Source organism: Emys orbicularis, chromosome 8 (assembly GCF_028017835.1).
Source record: "Emys orbicularis isolate rEmyOrb1 chromosome 8, rEmyOrb1.hap1, whole genome shotgun sequence".
NCBI classification, from domain to species: domain Eukaryota; kingdom Metazoa; phylum Chordata; order Testudines; family Emydidae; genus Emys; species Emys orbicularis.
The window spans coordinates 43,984,451-44,007,519 of record NC_088690.1 but is presented as its reverse complement, the minus strand read 5'-3'; the positions used below and the strand labels follow the sequence as shown (position 1 = coordinate 44,007,519).

Below are 23,069 nucleotides of genomic sequence, written 5' to 3'. Positions count from 1 at the left end.
GTGTACAAGTTTAAATATTTAACTGTGAGGATGCGCATACATATGTAAACAAGACTTACTTTTGTACAACATGTAAAGTTACATTGTAAATTCTTTATTAAATCTAGCCAACACTACAGTTGAATTGAGCACTCTAATGGTGCTCAGTACCCAACACCAAATGTTTCTGGGGATTCCTGGTAATCTTAGGAGCATTTTGCTTTTTAACAAGCCAAAACAAGCACATATGAACACTGCTGTAGTCCTGATATGTCTGCTAAGAGCAGGGTGTACAGTATGTTAAAGTAAGAGAGAAGGCTTTTAGTTCAAAATTGCAACAAGCTATCAAAGTTTCACTTCTTCAATTAAATCATTTTAAAAATGAGTTTCATACTTTGCGTTCCCTGTGGTCCTCTTTGCCAAAGCAAAGTTTGACAATGTGGAAAGATCTTTGTGGCAATATACATATGACACATTAGTCCTAAGAACAGTATATAATAAATACTACTTTTAAAAAAAAGAGGCTACAGACACATCTAACTCTTAAAAAGCAACATACATTTTTAGAAGTTCTTTTTGGCATAGCTTTTAGATATCTCCTTTCTATTACATAGGGTTTTTTTTTTGAAAGATTCTAATAGTATGGAATAGCAAGAAGCATCACTTTGGTTACAGTCCATAATAATGGTTGGTTACTAGCCTAAACATGAATACAGTCAAATACATGGTATTCTATACTTTTTTCTGTCAGGAGTTTTTCCCTGATGTTCCTGGCACTGACTCAGTTAAAAAGCATCTTAGTCAAACTCGTGATACAAAGGAAGGATTATGTGGGATTCCAGAGTATGGAAGCTGGTTTGGGAGCTTGCTTCTGAATGACACAATTCACCCTGTGGAGAAATGCTTATTATTGAGGGGAAGGATTCATTTTATCTCTATACTTGCTTTGGTATTGACGTAAAAGAAGCTGGTATAGTTACCATACAACTCCAACCCTACTTTAGTCCCCATTCTCTTTTAATGTAAGGAGTAATTTTCCTTCCACCCTGTTTTGAAGGAGCCATAATTATGCCTAGCTGTGTGAATTATTTGGTTTTAAAAAAACTGAAAATGGTTCTTTTAAAAATTGTAAATTTAAATTAGAGTTTAGCACAGAAAAGTTTCTGGCATGTGAAAGAAGGGCTCTTGTTTGTTCTTTAATTCAAATAATGTAAGATATGCCAAGTAGAGAAATTCTTTGACTTTTTCATACTTTAAAAGGTGGTCTTGTTGATGAGGTCAAAATAATTGTAACTGCCCCTCACTTACGTTTTATCAATATCTGCAAATAAGGCCCTATCCCAGGAACAGCTTAAATTTATAGCAATAGCAATGAAACAGTGAAATAATAAAGGATTAATTTCTGACATCTTCAAAATACTGATTGAAATTGACATGCAGTAATGTAGTAAGTTTTATGAGCAGATGGATTAAAGATTTTAATAGGAAGAATGGCTGAAAATGTAGTAGAAAGGTCAGTCATCTCATATTTGTATTACCAATATGGAAAACTGCTTAAGACTCTTTACCAATGGTATGCTGTTAGCTAACTGAAATGCAATATTTTCAAAGTAGGAACAGCATGCTGGAGGGAATATGGAGTAAAAGGAACTTTTTATCAACATATAATCATTGTGCCCTTATTCATAGCCTCTGGTCCAAAATTAGAGAATAATTAAGGCTACTTACTAAAAATAATATGACTTAATGATATAAGGCCTCCCTGAAAAAGAGACCTCTTACAATGGAGAGATCTCTTACAACAGTAAAAGTAGCCTGGTAGCCCATCTGATCTTGACTCAGTAATACGGAGGGAAAAAATTATCCCCCTGCTTTCTTTGCATAGTGCTGTAGAGTATGGGATGTCCTTGCCATAGAAAAGCTCACTCATCAGATTGGGTTAAAACAAGCTAAATATTTGGATATATTGTTGTCTTCCATTAGAGTCACAAAAAGGAAATTAAATAGCAGGAAGGACTGCATGACTTTAGGCTTTCTTGAAATACTGAGGGGGTGCCAATGTGGTTGAGATTTTTTAAATAATGAACGGACTAAAAGATGTATAGAAACAGAAATTTGTCTTACCAGGAGAAATATGTTTTGTTATTGTTAACTATTTAAAGACTATTAAATTGCATATTAAAGCTTCAATTTGTTATGAAAAATTAAATCAGCTTCTGGAAAAATAAATCTTGCACCTAAATATGAGAGTTTTAGCACAGATTACACAGATAAATCTACCCACAATACATTGCTTGAACGCTAACACAGATTCACAAACAAACCTCGCAAATTAGATTTTCATAAAGGTTTAAATGCATGATCTTCCAAATGTGTTGCATGAGACCCATAAATCCCTTTATGGAAGAACTGAAGCTTTTTCACACTTTATAGAAGTGCTTTGGCATGCCGTATCTTTTAATCGTGCTTGTAATAGTGAGGTTCAGAGCTTTATAATATTGCTTGTACCTAAAAATTTTCATGTAAAAGCATTTTACAGTGTATTTATATTCACCTGAAGTATTTCCTGAGTTTTATAATATATAAGAGTCTGCTAGCTTCATTTATGTTAATTTATTTGAAAAAAATGGCATTCAGCCAACTCTATGAGCAGTATCTAAAGGTTATTTTTTATGTTAAATGCAGAAAGATAAAGTATAGTATATTTTGTACTCATTTGTATCACATTTTACCCAAGTTATCGAAACTCATTGCTTGTTACTTAAATATCGCCACCTCCTAAGCTCTCACTGCTCTCCTAGACCAGTGGCCAACCTGCACAGTTGAGTCTCTGCCATTCATTACTCCTGTTACATCCCATTTCTGCTAGAAACACACTCCTTAAGTACAGTGTGTCTCACTGTACTTTGACTATCACTTATTACTAAAGTTAATAGCTCTCACACGTAGACACTGCTGCTGAGATTTTGAAACTCAATCTCAGGTAGAAATTATATTTTCGTCACGTGGAACATATTGAACCACTCTACAGAACACTAAAGTGTTTTTTTTTTTTAATTGTAACTCAAGCCACCCTTTTAACCAAGTTGACTGGAATTTCCATCAACAGCTTTCTATTAAGGTGCTATGATCAGCTTAATTGTTCAGTATAATGCTGCCACTATCAAACGTCTTTCAGTATTCACACACACACTTTGGTGCAGCATACTGTTCCTCTGTTTCCAGGCTCTGACTTGTCATCCCTGTACTCCATTTCTTTTTTCACAGCTCAGTGCCAGTGAGATGTCATTTACAGTTTATATCTTCGTTGACCCCCAACATCTAATACTGACAGCTGTGCAATAGACTCAATTATGCTCCTGGGCCACTATTCTACTGCTGCTGACATACAGTTGCAGCTGTTACTACTGACTACTCTGTGTGATGTTACTTTTTTCTGTCATTTTCATTCCCTGCCTGGGAACTAAGTTACTGGTATCAGTAGGCTTTGTAATTAGGTCAAACACCCAACATTGAATTCTCCTGTTGTAATATCCAAAGCACTTTTTAGATTATTCAAATACATTACATACCCTTTCTAAATAAGCATTGTTCCAAATACTTAAACAAAACAAAAAATAAAAAGAACTCCACATTTACACTGAAGTTAGGCACCTAAGTGTAAGTGGCATGATTTTCAGAAATGCTGACAACCCAGACTCTATTGGACTGAGAGCTCAGGATTGTCACCACTTTGAAAATGAGGCCACTTATTCGGTTACCTTAATTTAAGCATCTACATTTTGAAAATGTTGGCCTTAGTGTTCACATGCAGTTCTAGCTCTATGTTTACATCTGGAGCCCATCACTACCCTCCTTCCTTGATGCTTCTTATATCCTTCAGCATGTTGCTTCCATTAGGACTTGAAAACCTAATAAATCAGGGGGTTGATATTTCCATTGTGCCTCTTCTGCTTCTTTCCATCACCCTTTCCAGACTGAGGCGCTCTGCCGTAATGTGGGTTCTCCAGATGGCTGGCATAGTTTGAAGTTCAAAAGTACCTTGTTCTATAGCTTTAAGCATCATTGAAGGTTCTTCCTGTTTGTATGGGCTGCTACTCCAGCCATATACTGCTGAGACTTCTAATTTCCTGAGTTTTTTTAAGCTGTAGCTCTCAGGGATGGGCATGATCTTGGAAAGCTGTTTTTCTCTCACTCTGGAGCTTGAACTGGAAAAGGATCAGGGAGCGAGAATGTTTCTATCTCCCCAATAAGCACAAATAGCCAAGTAGGCCTGGGAAGAAAAGATCTTTATAAAGATTTCAAGGACCTGAAGACCTATTTTTCATTTTAGTTTCTGACCAAACAGAAGCAAGATTGCTTATGCTAGAAACAGGCAAAATTATTCAGTAAACTTTATAATTCTCTTCTGTTTCCTACTTTGATAAATTTCACTCTTGCCAGGAACAGTAGAAAACTGAGCTCATAACCCTCAAAGCCTGCCAGACAGTTTTACTTTAGTTTATTTAGAAATGCTACAATAAAGAGAGCAAACAACTAAATTAGTGTTTTGTTGAAAAGAACATTAAAATGATTATTTATTATGAATTAATAATTTGATTGTCTGGATTAGCTAACATATTAGATAGCCCAGACCTAACTTCCGCCTCATTCCCCAATCTAGACAAACCCAACAGTAAGCATTCATTACATATAACTGGGAGTTCTTTGAGTGTAATGAATTTGCAAATCCATATGCATTTTCCTTCTTCTTTGGGTTTTATTAGATTTCAGTGAGGTGGGGAGGAACTGGACCCAGTTGGAAGGGGGTGTTTTAATAAGAATGGTTGGAATGTTCAGATCCAGGGGTGGTTGTGCATGTATTACCTAAAACTTAACCACTTCTAAATGGTTGTGGGATTCTCCAAATACAGAAGTCCAATCTTACACAGTGGCTTTGCAGAGGAAATACACTGAGTTCTCCCACTCCTCGTACACAGCCTTTCTCAAGTAAAAAATTATTTCATATTCAGACTAAATGAAATCTGTTTCCTTGTTACAGTTACTTTCCACAGTTTAAAAAGTATGTAGTAAAGACAATATTCCGTACAGCAAACAACTATGTAAAATAACAGAGCTTTAACATATTTTGACTTTTTTACAATCTTTCAGTGAATAAACCTTTTATAATAATGCAGCATGTCTAGATCATTTAAAAAACTACATAAACATACAAAATATATAATTCCTTTGCAATATATTTTCTGCTTCAGTATAAAACATATGAAAATTAGCTTCATCTGCACTTATAAATAACCATTCCTTAAAATTTTTCATTTGTACAATCAAGTTAATTTACCCTTTCGTAGAACTTGCTCTGTGTATTTGCTATACTACAATAACAATGGTTCTTCTTCGAGTGTTTGCAGACATGTATTCCACTCAGGTGCGTGTGTGCCCAGCGCACCAAAGCTGGACAACTTTCCCTTGCAGTACCCAAAAGCACAGCGCTGGAGTCTTCTGGCCCTTAGCTCCTCCTCTGGCTATTTTAAAGGTAGCACTGCCCTGACCCCCTTCCCCACCCCCCTTAGTTCCTTATTACCACCCAGGGCTGGAGTCAGAGTATTCTGTGTCTTATTTTACCTCATGCGTCTCTCTCTGTCTTTCTGGGATTTTATCGTCTCTAGTTACTGACTAGTTAGTATAGTTAAGTAGTACCCATAGGTTTAGTTTGTAATAGTTAGGATAGACCATTATCCTGGGTGATGCCCTCACTAGGATTTAAACATGATCTGTGGTGGCGGGTGGCTATCCCCACTAGTGACCCCAACACATGGTGTTTGTTGTACCTGGAAGGACACCAGGGACGGCTATTCTGTTGCCTCTGTTGACAACTTGGAAGATTCCTCAGGGTTGGAGACATCCTCCTCCTCTCTGTTGCCTTCTAAGTATCGCTTTTGAAAGACACTGAGATTTCCTGGGGATCACCATTGGTATTGATATTGTGAATGCTTTCATAGTTGAGAGAGGACTTCTTGGCCCAGTTCCTACTGGCCATCTATGCCGTATCCCTACCCACTATGGCCTTGTTGGAATCCCTGGGATGTTCCACAGTCAGTGAGGTTCTGATCCATGGTGCAGTCCAGAACAAGGTCTCCTATTCTGCTGGGAGCCTCTCCTCCTGAGCCTCTATCACTGCAGCCACAAATGGCAGTTGCTCCAGTGGAATTGGTTCAGTCTGAATTGTTGTTACGGGCATCACAGGAGATTCCGCTGGCTTTGCTTCCTTCCTCTTCTTCATTGCTAGATGACTCTGTAATGCCAGAATATTCCTCCCCTGTATCTGAGGATTTTAAATAATGTCAGGGCCTCCTGAGGCTCATGGTTTCAGCCTTTGGTATTCAGGAGAACATCCATAAGTTACTGTATATTCTCCTGTCCTCAGCTCCAGGGAAAGTGGCTCTCCCCATAAATGAAGTGATCTTGGAACCAGCAAGAACTCTATGGAACACTCCAGCTTCCTTACCACCCACAATGAAGCGTACAGATAAAAGATGTAACATGCCTATGCATGGTTTTGAGTGCATCTATTTGCATCCAGTACTTAAATTTCTTGTTGTAATGGCAGCTAATGAGAGGTTAAGACAGGGAGATATAAATTAACACCCAGAGAACAAGGATTTTAAAAGATTGGATGTGTTTGGGAGGAAAATGTATTCTACCTCTTCCTTACAAATGCATGTTGCCAATCAGCAGGCACTTTTATCAAAGTACGACTTTTGTAAATTGGGAAGCAGTGGCAAAATTAACAGATAAGTTGCCCAGAATCCTGTAGAGAAGAGATTAAGGCTTTCCTTGCAGAAGACCGTCGAGTGGAAAAAACAACACTACGGTTAGTTTGAGACATGGCTGATGCTTCTTCTAGAGTTATGGCCTCTGCTGTAACAATGAGAAGGACTTCATGGTTGCAGAACTCTGGTATCACTCCTGAGGTCCAACAGACAATTGAGAACCTATCCTTTGACAGTCAATTTTTATTTTCAGAGAAAATTGATGAAACATTACATTCCCTTAAAGACTCATGTTATGTTGTGTTTGTTGGGGGGTTTTACCTCAGTGGTAAAGATGCATCACTTCCCGGAACAACAATAGCAGCAATATCACCCTCAGCAGTTTTTTAGTTCAAATTATCCTGCTAGACAGCAGAACTTCTCCAGAAAGGGGCACAAGTCTCATAGAAGTAGGTCTTCTGGTCCCAATTTTAACCCATCAGCCTGTTCTTTATCTGTTTTGGGAAAGCAGTCTACTCAACACTCTCCCCAAGGTTGGCATTCCAGTTCTCAAGCTTCATGCCATTTCCCTTTCATTTGGGAACAGGCTATCCCTTTTCTACAGGGTTTGGGAGTCAGTAACTATGGACGAGTGGGCACTAAGCATTGGGACTGGGTTATGCCGTTCAGTTCCAGTCTGTTCACCCTTCCCACTCAACTACTCTTTCCCTTTTCAGGGACCCCTCTCACTAGTTTCTTCTCCTTCAACATGTGCAGACTCTCCAGGTTTTGGGGGCCATAGAGGAGTTTCCACTTCAAAATCAGTGAAAGGGTTTCTACTCATAGTATTTCCTGATCCCCAAGTCCAAGGGAGGGATGAGACCTAGCCTCAGTCTCTGTGGTTTCAACAAGTACATCGAATACATGAGACTGTGCATGGGTACCCTAGGGACTATTCTCCTGCTTTGAATCACAACAGCCGGTTTGCAGCCCTCAATCTTCAGGATGCTTACTTCCATATGGTGATCTTCCCAAGTCACAGGAGGTTTATGAGATTTGTAGCGGAGGTCAGCCTTATCAGTACACTGTGCTTCCCTTTGGCTTTTCCTCCACTGCATGGGTATTTACCAAATGCTTCACTCTGGTAGCAACATATCTTAGAAAAAGAGGAATTCTTGTCTGCCCAAACCTGGACAATTGGTTAGTGAGAGGCAAGTCCAAAAAACAAGTCCTCTGTAATACCAATTCACACTATGTCTCTTTGATCGTCTGGGTCTGATTTTGAACAAAGGGATGTTGACATTAATGCTAACTGGACAAATTGATGAATTAGGTCCCTACTAGACTAATAAAGTTGAGAGTGATTCTGCCAAACAAACAGTTTCAAGCAATTTGTCACCTGTGTCTGGCACTTCAATCCTAACCTTCAATTACAGTCCATGTATGCCTGAAGTTCTACACCATATGGCTGCATGCACTTATGTAGTCCAGCCTGTGAGATTGTGCCTTCATCCTCTTCAAACGTGGTTGAAGTTGATTTATTGCCCGAGTTTTCAGTTGTTGGACAAGCTTGTCCAAGTGTCTCCAGTGATCCTGAACTTCTTACAGTGGTGGACAGTTGGGAGCAATATATGCCAGGGAATTCCCTTCGGTTGTTTTCCAACAACCGGGATTATAGTCACCAATGCCTCCTCAATAGGTTGGGGAGTTCATCTAGAAACACTGAAAATTCAGGGCTCGTGGTCGAAAAGGAGGCTTCCTTTCATATCAACATCCTGGAGCTTCAAGTAATTTACAATGCCTACCCAGCCTTTCAGAATCACATTGGGGTGCAGCAGTTCATATACTCACCAACAACGATACCACAATGTATTATGAGCTTAGGATACAATAAAATTTTGGCAGTTCTGCATCAAGGAAAGTATAATTCCTGCAGCTGCTCATTTACCTGGGGTCCAGAATCACTACTCCAATCATCTCAGCAGGAATTTCTCCCAGAATCACAAGTGATGTGTTGAGCTCCATCTTCTTACAAGGGACATCCTGATTATAGACCAGTTTGCAACAAGAGACAACTAGAAGTGCCATCAGTTTTTTGTTCTCAAGTAGGTCTCAGTCCAGGCTCCTTAACAGATGCCTTCCATCTGAATTGGGGATCAGCACTGATGTATGCCTTTCCCCTGGTACTACTCATTCCTCATTATTCTTAAACTGAAGTTGGATCATGCCAAACTAATTCTTATTGCATCAGGTTGGCCAAGGCAATGTTGATTCTCTGACCTACTCAATCTGTCGGTTTGACCTCCCATCGCTCTTCCTCTTTATCATAAATCTACTGACTCAGCACCACAGTTGAGTTTTGCATCCAGTGTTCAGAAGTCTACACCTCGTGGTATGGATGCTGCATGGTTAGATGAGGAGGAGGAGGAATGCTGTTTGGAAGCTGTTAAGCAAGTGCTATTCAGTAATAGAAAACCGTCCACAAGAGCTACCTATTCGACCAAGTGGAAGTGGCTTTTGATGTGATCACTAGCCCGGGGATTCGACAAAGGCTAGCCTGCATTTGGGACATTTTGAAGTATCTGCTACACCTTCAGTCCTCTGATCTGTCTCTCAGCTCCTTGAAGGTCCAGTAACAGGTGATCTTGGCGTTTCATCCTCTGATCCAAGTGAAGTCAATTTTCTCTAATACCATGGTAGCAAGATTTCTAGGAGGAGTCATTAGTCTCCACCCGGCAGTGAAAGAGCCGGTTCCCTTGTGAGACCTTAATACTGTGTTAACTGCTCTTATCGGGCCTTCACTTGAGCCCCTGGCAACCTGTTCTCTGTCCCTCCTGTGCCAGAAGACAGCCTTTCTTCTTGCTATAACATCTGCAAGGAGAGTAAGTGAACTGCAGGCCATAATGACATATGCAGTTTATGCAGTTTTTCAAAGACAAAGTGGCCCTATGGCCACATCCAAAATTTTTGTTGGAAGTGGTTTCCCAATTTCACCTTAACCAAGTAATATTTTTGCTATTCTTTCCTAAACCACACTCAAATACATATGAACAGCAACTTCATTCATTGGATATGAGATGATGCTTGGCGTTTTACCTAGAGAGGACTACGCTTTTTCATTCATCACCTCATTTTTTGTCTCCTATGCAGATCAAAGGAAGGGTCAGGCAGACTCTAGGCAGATTTCCAGGTGGATAACTTCCTGCATTACAATAGCATATAAAGTAGCTGTTCCTCAGACCACGCTTCCTCAGAGATTATGGACTTATTTGATGAGGGCCCAACCAACATCGATAGCGTTCCTAAGTGCTGTTTTGATACTGGACATTGGCAAGGCTGCCGTCCAGTCTTCGGTATATACTTTTATCAAGCACTATGCTGTTAGCTCTGCATCTAGGTCAGATGCAAACTTTGGAAAGGCAGTTTTGCAGTTGTTCTTGAAGTAGACTCCATGTCCCACCACCTTAAAGTACGGCTTGTGAGTCAACTGAATGGAATACACATCTACAACCACTCAAAGGAAAAATGGTTACTTGTACTGTAACTGTTGTTCTTCTAGATGTGGGTGGAGACATGTATTCCACAACCCAACCTCCAGCCCCTCTGCATCGGAGTGTCTTGTCTTGACATTTGGAGCAAAGGAACCGAGAGGGGTTGGGGTGGCATTTCCATTAAATAGCCATGGAAAGGGGTTAAGGGCCAGAGGGCATGAGCGTCATCCCTACTGGTACTGCTAGGAAAAGTTTCCAGTGTTGATGCACTGGGTGCTCGCGCACCTGAGTGGAATACACATCTGCACCCACATCTCAAAAAATCAACAGTTACAATACAGGTAGGTAACTGTTTTTTTTGTAATAAATATTTTTCTGAAACCTATAAGCACAATTAGGGACTAATCTAAAACCCTTTGAAATTAATGAAATAATTTCCATTGTTTTTTTTCAATGGGTTTGGGATTAAGCATTTAGAGTGAGTTTACTTTGATTCTTTGCAAATCTAGTCACTTGGTCTCTCTTTTATCATATATATTTTATAGACTATTTGATTATGATTAAATCCACCAGTTCTGATTCCCCCCTCCTCCCCTTCCCTAGAAGTAGCTGAAAGAAAACTACACACATGAAAACTAGGTTGTACATTCAGGTCGTTGCCCATCATGTAGCTGATGCTAATGTGACTTGTAATTGCAAATACATGATTTCCCACACCCCTCATTGTCATAGGACTATATTTACAAAATATTTTTAAACTTGTATGAAACGTTACTTGTTGGCATTGGAATTAACGGTTAAAAACCACACTGGAATTTGTAATGTTGCTATACAAGCATGTTTAGACCTGTTACTATACATTGCGTTACCTTTTTTGCTTGCTTGCATATTCTATGTTCTGAGTCACTTCATTTTGATCATAGTCTCAGATGAATTCCTCATTTGGTAAAATTGATTGCATATCCTGGGCGCAATTAGATGTGTGAGGACATCAAATAAAATAATAGTGATTTAAAAATCTGTGTCTTTTTAGTGTGGGGAAATTATTCTGTTGATTGACAGAGACTGAAAACTATCATTCCATTATTAGTTTTACTATTAAAGAATTTCATTTTATCATGTATGAAGGTTACAGTGCCAATAGCATTTATTATGAAATTATAATACACCATTGTACGAAACTGACAGTTTATAGCAAAATTGCTATGTAAGGATAAACTATAAAATCTGATAAAAAAAATTTCCTTTTGCTTTTTGTTTTTCCTTTTTTCTACTGCTTCCTCTGAAGTCTCCTACCAAATGGTTTTGGAAACTGGTTCCTGTAAGTTTGCCTAATTGCTTCACCTTTGATCTAATAGTTTTATATGAGAATGGGTTTGTCCATGTCATGCTGGTGTACTCATTCATTTCATTTATCTCAGATAGATTAGATTATAGTATAGTAGATTGCTGTCCATAGGGTTCACATAGTTTAGAATCCAGTCTTTCAAGATAATCTGGGGGAAATTAAAATTTAAGGTATGATATTGGATCAAAAGTTGCTTTAAGAACAGTTGACATGCATCTGTAGTGGTTATGATATTTTACTTTTTATAGTGCAGTGTGTTGCCTTCTCTTACCTCACCTCAGAATATAAAATACCCTCTCTGTACTCTCTCTAGTAAGGTTCTTTGCTTGGTTCATATGCAAACTCCTATTCAGTGTGAATCAGAGCTGCTTGTGTACTTTATTAAGAAAGTTGATCCACAGAAGCCAACCTTTGTGGCATTTGAAGTTTTTAGACACTTATTAAAAGTGTATATCACACACACCATTTACCCCAGTTTCTCTCTTTTCAATTAGTGATGAGTATTTAGGGGAGCAAAACATTGGTTGTCCCCCTATTGTTAAAATTATAAAAGCATAATAATGTAAGTCTGTGCTTCATTAATAACAAACTAAATTTATTTCCTTGATACTCTCTCTTCTGGGGATGATCATTTTCCTTTATCGTATTGTAATTTGCACTAAAATTGTATGCAGTTTAATTAACATATCCCCTTGCTACACTTCAACAATAAAGATAATACGCTCTTTTCTCTGTCATCAATAAATCCATACTATAGGTATGGAGCTGCTTTGAGATTTACTTAGTCTGTAGATGTTCAAGTAAATGCTGTACTGCATTTTGTTCTGTTGTCCAAAAATGTACTTTTGATCTTTCAATCAAATCACACATGTAGCACTTGGGCAGGCCCTCAGATAGTTTTGTTTTAATTAATAAGAGATGGTTTATATATTGCAAAGAGAGAAAAATGCGCTTAGGCAACTGCTTACTGTAAATAAAGTTTGGCCATTGCCTAAAGAACAGCATTAAAAAACAGTTTGTAATAGTGACTACAGCTGTTCTATTTCTAGCTGATTGAACCCAAATTCGTAAGAGTCTGTAGTATAAAAGTAATTCCTCTGAAGTGTTGTCTTTTTTCCGCTCTGCATTGCTATCTACTTATATTTAAAGAGAATATTCAGTTTTGGACTATGTAATACCATTTAAATGTTCTTATTTCAGGAATGAAAGGACAACAACATAACTAACATAGAGGAGTAAAGCCACAAGTGCGCTGTGTATGGTCATTACAGACCTACGAAAATAAACTACATCTCACATCATAATCTGACATACAGTATTTCCATTAAACCAGAATGCTAGTGAAGAGCTGTTTCAGAATAAACCTTTTGTTATTGCTGTTTTTGCATAAGGTATTAGTTTACCGATAGTTCCCCAGCAGTATATTAGAAACATCATATATATTTGCCGTGCAGTTATTAAAAGCAGTGCTGTACCAATCTTTTGATAAATATGGTACTAGCATGTTGAGGTGTTATATTTTGTTATGACCATGTTTATCATCACGCTTTCTAAATGATTAAAAGAGATTTTCTTCCAAATTAAAAGTAAAAAACAGTCACTGGTGGCTACACAGTAACTTGAAGTAGCATAACATCTGTTGCCTTCTTTATCAAATGCTGAATAAATTCCTATTAAAACACGATACAAAATATACCTTGAGCAACCTAGTAGATTTGACTATATTTTAACTTATTTTTCCTGAAGTTGGGTATTTCTACTCTCTCAAACAACCATCTTCTTCCAGGTCTACCTTAAAGGTTTGACATAGTTTCCAAGAGAAGTCTATAGACAATGTTCCTAAGGCAACCTGAATCATAATTTAAGTGACAGGAAGCTTTCTCCCAGAAAGTCATTGTGTGGTGGCATATCGTGATATGCTGCTAAGCCAGGCATTATACTCTATATTTAAAACAACTTTAAAATGTTCTTTAAACAAAATTGAGAGACTTTGTTTTTAAAACAATATATTAAATTCTTGGGAGAAATTTTTAATTATGATTTTTGAGCCAGTCTGTATATTATTTGTTATTGTATCTTCTTTGCTATTGTTGTCTAATAATAAAATCAAATCTAAGTCAAACATTTCTCCTTACACTTCATTGCTAAACCATTTCCATGGAGGAAAAGCATAATTCTATATTTGTGACATTATAGTGATTTCCATGACAATAGATTAGATTGTCATGAGTAAAGAATTGCAAGTTGGAGGGGGAGGAAAAAGCTCTGACAGTAAGAAAAATGTCTTGCTTAAATATAGGTAATTTAAAGTGTTACTAACATATGCAAATCAAATATTAATAATACATGAAAGATAAACACATTTTGTTTAGCATTTTCAGAAGTCTGCCATAGCAAGGGGAAACTGTCTTCTGCCATTTGTATCTTCATACAACATACTTCATGCAATAGTGTCACCACATTTCAAGCTTGAAGTAAAGCTTTAAAACTTACTCTTTAAATATTAAAATACTAACTGGTTAAAAGTTATCTGGACCATTCTGGTGTGCTATAATAAAGACTTGTCTTCAGTTCAGAGTACTGGTATTTCTCCACAAGGTAATACAGTTTGGGAATTCTACATCCCTCAATAATCCCCCATTTTGGCCAATTTAAGAGAGACACGGAAATGCACCGAATGGAATCCCATCCAGTTCTCACCAAAAGAATAATTTTCAGGGTTAGAGTGAGTGAATTCTCAGAACCTCAAAAGAGAGCCCTCGGATTCCATCTAAATATATACATAACTTAAACATAAAATTAGTTAGCTCAGGGATATTCTTGACATCATAATTAGCATCATAATTAGCACTTAGGTATGAAGACAGATTGTAAACTTCCTGTAGTATTTGAAAATTAAAAGGTCAGTTACTCAGTAAGTCATATCAACAAGTTAGTAAATACATCTTATATGTTCTTTTTTTTTTTAATCTGCCACCCCAGAGGATGTGAGAACTCACATTAAGAATGACCAATATGAAATTAGAGCAAAAAAAAAGTTTCTTTTCTAAATGTTTTCCTTTTGTAATGTTCTTTTACCCTAGTAATCTTGACCATAAATCCTTTCCTAAATGCACTGTTGTCTGTATGACACAGAGTAAAATTAAAATGGAGCTGATCAAATCCAGATTTCTCTACTTTTGAACTTGGCAGCAGGTCTGTTATAACTGAAGCACGTATTGGCCCAGATCCTCATGTGGTGCATATTGCATAGCTCAGTTCACTTTCAAGGAGCAATGCAGAGTTACACCAGCTGAGGATTTGGCCCATTATGTTAGACAAATAAGTAATTTTTGAATGCTTATGAAATTGAATTCCACTATTTGTAGGTTATTCTCCTAATAGTGATAAATGAATTATCTGATTTCAGAGTGAATTAGAATATTGTATGTATTTGATCAAACTTTGGTAGCACAGTAGTTTTGAATGAAAGTTGCAATATTATCATATGGGCTTATTTCCTTTTAAATCTATCTACATTTTGCCTATTTGTTTAGCATAAATATTAATCTACAGAAAGTAACCACTGACAAAATGGTGACTCACTTGATATTACTTAATGCCTTTTCACTAATGGAACACAGAATCTACAGTACAAATCTGTTTTCACGTATGTTTCTGAGCATATGTCTATTTTAATCTCCTCTTTCTACATGGTAGGCTCGTTACAGGAAGGAGCAAACACTGCTTAAGCAGCTGCCTTGCATTCCATTGGTAGAAAATCTGCTGAAGGATGGTACAGATGGTTGTGCTTTAGCTGCTCTGATCCACTTCTACTGTCCTGATATTGTCAAACTGGAGGGTGAGTGTGTATGTTAGATGATTCTCTGCCATTAAAAATATGGTGATGCAAGTTAAAATGGCTTTTTCTTCAGTATACATTAGAATGGTGGCATTGAATAGCATAGATACAGAAGAGGTAAAATTTGAGAGTTTCTTAAAAGCTCTGACTCGTGCATAAAATTTCAGTTTTTAAAGAGAGAGCACTACTCACCATGGTATCTCCCAATATTATGTTTACCATTACTGTCTATAAATCACCAAGCAAATATAAGTTTGTAAAGATAATTCCGTAAGGAACTGTTTTGGCAGATTCCTCACTCTTGCAAGCACATCCTTCGGTGCCTAAAGTGTCTTGGCATCCAGTCCTCCTTGGTCATTCTCTAGCCTTCTGTTCTCCCCATAAAAGCTTCAGCCTTATTGGGATCATGCACATGGATCTCAGGCTTGTTCAGATCTGAAGTGTGAAATCCCTATGCAAAACCATTCCAAAGAATGCCTTCAGTACTACAGGCCTCCAGATTTAAGAAAGAAAAATTCCAGTCGCTCTTGTTTTATGAGATGGAAAAAGTTGGCTTTCAAGTTATGTGTCAAATCCAGGCACGTGCTGTTATTGTCTAGTGTGTCTGATCAGAGAAGGGTTGAAAGCAGGACTGCCGTGGATGCTAACGCTTTGGATCTTTGCTTCCAGTGCTAACAACTTGCCCGCTTACTGTTTGAGAACAGACAGAGATTCAGAATTCCTGACTGATGCATTTTTTAGGCCTGGAGTTGGAATCTCATGTATGCCTTCCCACAGATTCCTCCACTCTCTGTTTTTCAGAACAGTGAAGCAAGACAGGGCTCATGTCATCCTCGAATCCCTAGCTTAATATCACCAGTTTTATTGTTTGGATCTCCTAGCCATAATATTCCATTTACCCTTTTAAAATATGCATGTGAAGTCTCCCCTTTTGTCTCGAAAATAAAGTCAGAGGTGATCAGGTCCTACTATGAGAACCATAGAAAACATTAAAAATATAAAGTTTTTATTGATGCATACAGTATTATTCTTGACACTTATTAGATTTGAATGTTCACATGGGAAGCACCAGGTCATTTTGGAATTAAGGACACCAGCTACCAGAGGGGTATGCACTAAAATGGAGAATCTTTAATATATAGGGAAAAAGCAGAAACATAGACCCAATGTCTTCTCATTCATTGTATTCTGGACTACTCGCTTTCTTTTAATTAAAAAAAAAAAAAAAAAAAAGACCGTACCTGGCTGCTTTTAGCAATTTATCATAATCTTCCACTCCAGGGAACAATAGTTTTTCTTCATCTGACTATGAATAGGGCATTATTTTTGTATATCTTCTAGTGTGAGGCTTTACCTTCCTGAGATTAGAACTCAGTACTGACAAGACCACTTTTACTCCCCTGTCCCTCAAAGCTGCATTCTCAGTAGCTATTCGATCAACAAACAGGCTGAGTGAGGCTGCTTATGCCAGATCCTCCTTTCATCTTGTTCTTTAAGGTAAAGTAGATGCTACGTCCACATCCTAAATTCCATCTTAGTTAGTTGGTCCGTTGTGATCTTTATCCCAAACCAAATTTAACAGAAGAAATTAAACCTGAATATTTTCAGTTTAAAAGTGCATTGATTTGTTGCCTGATGAAGAAAGAATTTTTTTGTTGGTTTCAAGATTTTTTTGCATTTGCGGCCATATTCAAGTTGGTATCCGTTTCAGTTGAAAGATTTATCTAAATGATTAACTCCTATCTATGACCAACATAAGTCCCTCTACCGGGTAGCCCATCCTAATAGTTGTAAGACAGTTTCCATGGAATGCTGGAGAAATGTCTCCACCCTGAAATCTGTAGAGCTGCCTGTAACAGGGTCACACTCACCTCTCGCGAGCACCCCCTGACCGAGTGCGTGTGCCTACACTCTCTCTAGGGTGACCAGATGTCCTGATTTTATAGGGACAGTCCCGATATTTGGGGATTTTTCTTATCTAGGTGCCTATTACCCCCCACACTCTGTCCCGATTTTTCATACTTGCTGTCTGGTCACCCTAACTCTCTCTCTCTGTTGGTGGTGGGTCTTTGGTGACTCGGCCCTCCAGCCAAGTCATATACAGTCTGTCTGTGAGATAAAAGCAACACAAACCCCTTTCAGGGTACGAGTCCAACAGGGGCCTCTCTTAGTGCCCTCTGTAATGTCTCTCTCAGTTTGTCCCTGCTCCAGAATAGAGCAGTGCCCCAGGGCTCCTTCCCTGGAGGCAATGTCTTTGCCCTCTCAGGGCCTTTCTGGCCCCAGCTCTTCACTTGGGCCATTAAAAGAGTTTAGTTCCCCTTCTGGGGTGTATCAAAGTCCAGGCCACTTTTCCAGTGGCTGGTAAAGGGGAGCTGGGTCCGCCTTTTACTCCGGGTCCCAGTCCAGGGACCCTATAGATAGCAGCTGTCCACGATGTCCCTTTAAATAAACTGTGTTGCTGCTATAATTCCCTGGGCCCCTTCCCCATGGCTCCTGCATATTCTTCACCCTTATCTCAGGGCCTTGTCCTTGTGGAGTCCCAGCAGCCAGCCTGAAGCATCATCCACTCTCCAGCTGTAGCAAAGAACTGAACTCACTCTGGCCCTGCAGCTCTTCCTATACTGACCTGCTGGGCCCTGATTGGCTGCTTCCCACACAGCCGCTCTAGGCAGCTCGGAGGACCCTCTCCTGCCCTTTTCTGGGGCGGGGTGTGGCAGGGCCACAAGGCCTCCAGCAGGGGACCTCAGGACCTAGTCCACCCCATCATACTGCCACATAAAACTTGGTTCACATCTTCACTTAGCTATACTCCCTCAATTTAGTAATAAAGTCTGATGCTTATATTCTTTCCTTTTTATTTCCTTCAGGACCTCATTCTTTAAGAACTTCTCTAGGGAGTTATTACTGCTAGTCTATCTCTTAAAAGACAATTATTGAAGGAGAAAGGAAAGTTGCTCAGCTGTACATGGTATGTAGAGTATATTGCAGCATCAGAACCACACTGACCTACCCACCATTACCACTTCTGTGACTATAAATGGTATTTTGAATAGTAAAAGGAAATGAGGGCATCAGGGCCTGCAATTCCTTGTATTAAACTCATTTTGAACAATTGGCTCCAAAAAAGAGAGTATATGGTGCCCAAACTCATATTGCTTTTATAGATGGAGCCAGAGTTTGTGATGTTGAGGCACATTCTCTCAAGAGTGGCCGTTCAGTGATAAGAAATAAATATGCTTGGAGAACTCCAGTAACAGATGTGTAATTCCATTTACCTTACTAATAGTATCTGAGCATTTAAAACCTAGTTGCAAGAGGGATACTGTAATCAGTACAATATATTTAAGTTATACAGTTATGTTTGTGATGGTCTCAAAATAATAAATGGGTCAAGAGTTAGATCATAACTTATTTTCAGCAAGGGTAATTAAAAATCATAATTTATAATTATCATTTCCCAAAAAACCCCAATCATAGCATGTTTTGGAAAGTATTCAAGATGTTAATCTACTTCGATAGCATAAAAACAAACCTATAAAAATGCAATGGAATAAAATGTAAGATGACGTAACTCAAGATTCTGAAATTAAAATCTAATTCAAAACTTGATTTTTCAAAAATTCTTTTTGACAAAATGTTTTCATTTTTTAATCTACCTCCAAAATGCTTAGCACTTATTATATTTAAGGCTTTTATTTTCAGATCTGTAGCTATGCTTAACTTTTTCTGTTTCTGCTTTCATTTTAGATGTTTGTTTGAAGGAGACCATGTCATTGGCTGATAGCTTATATAATCTACAGCTCATACACGAATTTTGTCAGGAATATTTGAACCAATGTTGCCATTTCACTCTTGAAGATATGCTCTATGCTGCTGCTTCAGTAAAGGTAAAAAAAATATATATATTTTTTTGAACATGTGATTTCTTCTGATCTGCTTTAGTAATGTTATTTTAACTGCTTTTAGGTCTATTGCTATGTGGTTCAGCGAAAAAGGATACTGCATTTGTTGGGACATGGTGATTACATTATAATGTGCATATAAATGAATGTTTGAGCTGCACGTATCACCTCATTTTTGATGGTTATTATTGACCTTGAAATGTAAATATATTTTTAAAAGGAGAACAGGTAAAACTTTAATTTTGGGCAGACTGTCATAACTTTGTTCTCTCTTAATTAAAAACACACAATCTGCAATATTTCTTTAAAAATGTAATTGAGAGTTATGATGGCTGTGACTTCCTAAGTTTTTCAAACTATAGTGTAATTTAAAGTTATAGTTTCTAAAATAACTAACTCATGTCCCCTTGTCCATCTATACAGAAATATAAAATATATATACACCTCTACCTCGATATAACGCTGTCCTCGGGAGCCAAAAAATCTTACCACGTTATAGGCGTTATATCAAACTTGCTTTGATCCACTGGAATGCGCAGCCCTGGCACCCCGGAGCACTGCTTTACCGCGTTATATCCGAATTCGTGTTATATCGGGTCGCGTTATATCGGAGTAGAGGTGTACAGTGTTAAGTTCTGTGTTTTACATGTGTATGTGCTATCTTTATTTGATAGGCTATGGTTGCTCTGCAAACCATAACTTGGAATTTCCTGAATTAATTTAATTTAAAAATCTAACACTTATGCACATAATTTGTAGTTGTGTATATTTCATTTCCTTACCTTAAAACAGAAAACTGTACTGAATTTCACAGTATGTATGTTCATTATAAAGTATGGTATGAGATTCAAGTAAGTGTTTGAGTCTTCTCATAGGTATACAGAATTCTACGTATAATTGTAATTAATGTGTGTGGTGTTATCTGAATACCTGCATTTAGGGCTCATTTCTGCTAAGTGCTGAGCACTTCAACTACCACTGACTTCACCCAGATGAAGGTGTTTAGCAGTTCACAGGAGCACTTAGCATCTTCCAGATTTGAGCTGTTGCTGTGTACTTCAGCCCTCATCTGCACACACACATTGTAGTTAACATGAGGCAGTGCCTTCCCCATGCCCCCGATTGTGGATGCACTGATATTGGCATAAATGTGCTTTTAATAGGTATAGCTTGTTCCATTGGGGAAGGGGAATAAACTATACAGCTATAGGGCACCTTTGTACCTATATAGCTGAGTTCACAATAGGGGTCATACTGATATAATTGTAATGCTAAAACATCACATCCCTAGTTGACATACTACCACAAAATCTGTGACCGGACCAGGCCTTAGTCACTAAGGGCTTGTTTACATGCAGCATTATACCAGTTTAACTTAAGGTGTGATTTTAAACCTTTTCAGTTAAGCCAGTTCAAAAGGCTGTGTGGACACTCTTAGTTTGGTTTAAACCCAGGGTTATTTCGGTTTAACTAAGGCTACGTCTACACTACGGGGGGGATCGATTTCAGATACGCAAATTCAGCTACGGGAATAGCGTAGATGAATTTGACGTATCTGATCCAACTTACTCTGCTGTGAGGACGTCGGCAAATCAACCGCCGCGGCTCCCCCGTCGACGGCGCTTACTCCTACCTGGGCTGGTGGAGTACGTGCGTCGATTCGGGGATCGATTATCGCGTCCCGACGAGACGCGATAAATCGATCCCCGAGACATCGATTTTCTACCGCCGATCCGGGCGGGTAGTGAAGACCAGCCCTTAGAAAATTAAAAACAGATTTAAGCTAAATTAAAATAAGCAACTCTTAAATCAAAATAAGACTTGGTCTACACTTAAAAGTTAGGTTGACATAGCCGTGTCAGTCAGAGATGTGAAAAAAACAACACCCTCACCTACATAGCTATCCTGACCTAATCCCCAGTGTACCCAGTTGTATCGATGGAAATGTGCTTCTGTCGACATAGTTAACTTCGCTTAGGAGGATGGTCTTCATACGCCAACAGAAAAACACCTTCTGTCAGGTAGGCTGCATCTACACCTCTACCCCAATATAACGCGACCTGATATAACATGGGTTCACATATAGTGCGGTAACGCTGGGGCTCCGGCAGTGGGGCTCAGGCGGCGCTTTAAAGGGCCCGGGGCTCCAGCTGCTGCGGGGAGCCCCAGGCCCTATAAATCACCGCTGGAGCCCTGCCGCTGCTACCCCAGGGCTGCGGCAGCGAGGCTCGGCCGGCGATTTAAAGGGCCCGGGACTCCCCGCGGCCGGAGCCCTGGGCTCTTTAAATCACCGCTGGAGCCCTGCCACCGCTACCCTGATATAACGGGGTTTCATCTATAACACGGTAGGGATTTCTGGCTCCCGAGGACCGCGTTATATCGGGGTAGAGGTGTACTCTACAGTTTTATGCCAGCATAGCTACGCTGACATAGTTGCCTTAGGCCAGGTCTCCACTACACTCTTAGGCTACGTCCCCCCTAGGGGGGGGGGGGGGGAGGTCGATTTAAGATACGCAAATTCAGCTACGCAAATAGTGTAGCTGAATTCGACGTATCCGAGCCGACTTACCCCGCTGTGAGGACGGCGGCAAATCGACCTCCGCGGCTCCCCCGTCGATGGCGCTTACTCCTACCTGCGCTGGTGGAGTACAAGCGTTGATTCGGGGATCGATTGTCGCGTCCCAACGAGACGCGATAATTCGATCCCCGAGAGATTGATTTCTACCCGCTGATTCAGGCGGGTAGTGTAGACGTAGCCTTAGTTTGGTATAACTATGTTGCTCAGGGGTGTGAAAAATCCACACACACACACAAGTTATACCAACCTTAACCCCCCCACGTAGACAGCGCTTTATTGACGGGAGAGCTACATAGCTGCTACCTCTCTCTGCCCTTAGAATATTGATATAGGGGATTGCACTGGCTCTTGCTGATTATTCTGTTACTTCACATATTGAAACTTCATCAGTTGCTACTAGAGGCAGCCAGTTTCATCTACTTGAGTCAGCTTTTGGCATTTTCAAATTTCCACATCACAGACTGCTCCCTATCGACATGCTTGTTATACTGTTATCTCTTATTGCTTAGAATATCTATTTGCTTGTATTGTGGGAGCAGACAAAAGGAAGTGGACAACAGGCTTGCCCACTATGTCAAATTTCTGCTCATCCCATCTTGAGTTGAACTTCTTCCATGCATTTTGATCTCTTTCCCCCAGCCCTGGTTATCTGGAATATATGGAATCCATGACTCCTTATTGCTGTGCTAAGCTAATCCATGACAATGAGTAATGCTGTTTTTGTACAGGAGGTGCATAGTGTATAATGATTCAAATAAGTATCCAATATAAAGCTTTGAGAACAAATATTTGAATATAAATATTTTCTTTATAAATTAATTTCTTATATTGTACACTTTAAAAATGCTACAGACTAAGTAATTTTCCTGCTTCTGAATAATTTCTTTAGAGTGGATTTAGGTCTTTCATAGGTTTAGGACATTTGTAAATTGAAAAAGCTCATTGTGGCCATGCTTTCACAAGCTTCTTGTGGCACGGATACCTATTTAGATGTAAATGGTACACAGAATGGTACACAGAAAAGCTGCCAAGTTTTCCTCCTAGGCCTTGGCAAGGGAAACACTAGCTGGTGCTGTAAGCTCTGTTCTGCATGTGTGGAAAAGACATCTGATTTAAAAATAAATTCACAGTTAAGATGAGGGCTTTCCAAGTTTCCCAGGATATCCATTGGGAGTAACTTC

At 39.0% G+C, this 23,069-nt stretch overlaps 1 protein-coding gene across 4 annotated transcripts in view; it reads left to right on the top strand.

Annotated features, from left to right (window-relative positions):
* Positions 1-23,069, top strand: part of CAMSAP2 (calmodulin regulated spectrin associated protein family member 2) — a 201,463-nt gene that overhangs the window by 113,663 nt on the left and 64,731 nt on the right. For 2 of the 4 annotated variants that reach the window (XM_065409318.1, XM_065409316.1), the window contains exons 5-7: positions 11,508-11,540; positions 15,267-15,408; positions 19,156-19,295. In XM_065409318.1, the coding sequence (XP_065265390.1) occupies positions 11,508-11,540; positions 15,267-15,408; positions 19,156-19,295 (315 nt within the window). The remainder of the gene's footprint in view (positions 1-11,507; positions 11,541-15,266; positions 15,409-19,155; positions 19,296-23,069) is intronic. The other 2 variants (XM_065409319.1, XM_065409317.1) reach the window with 1 other exon arrangement.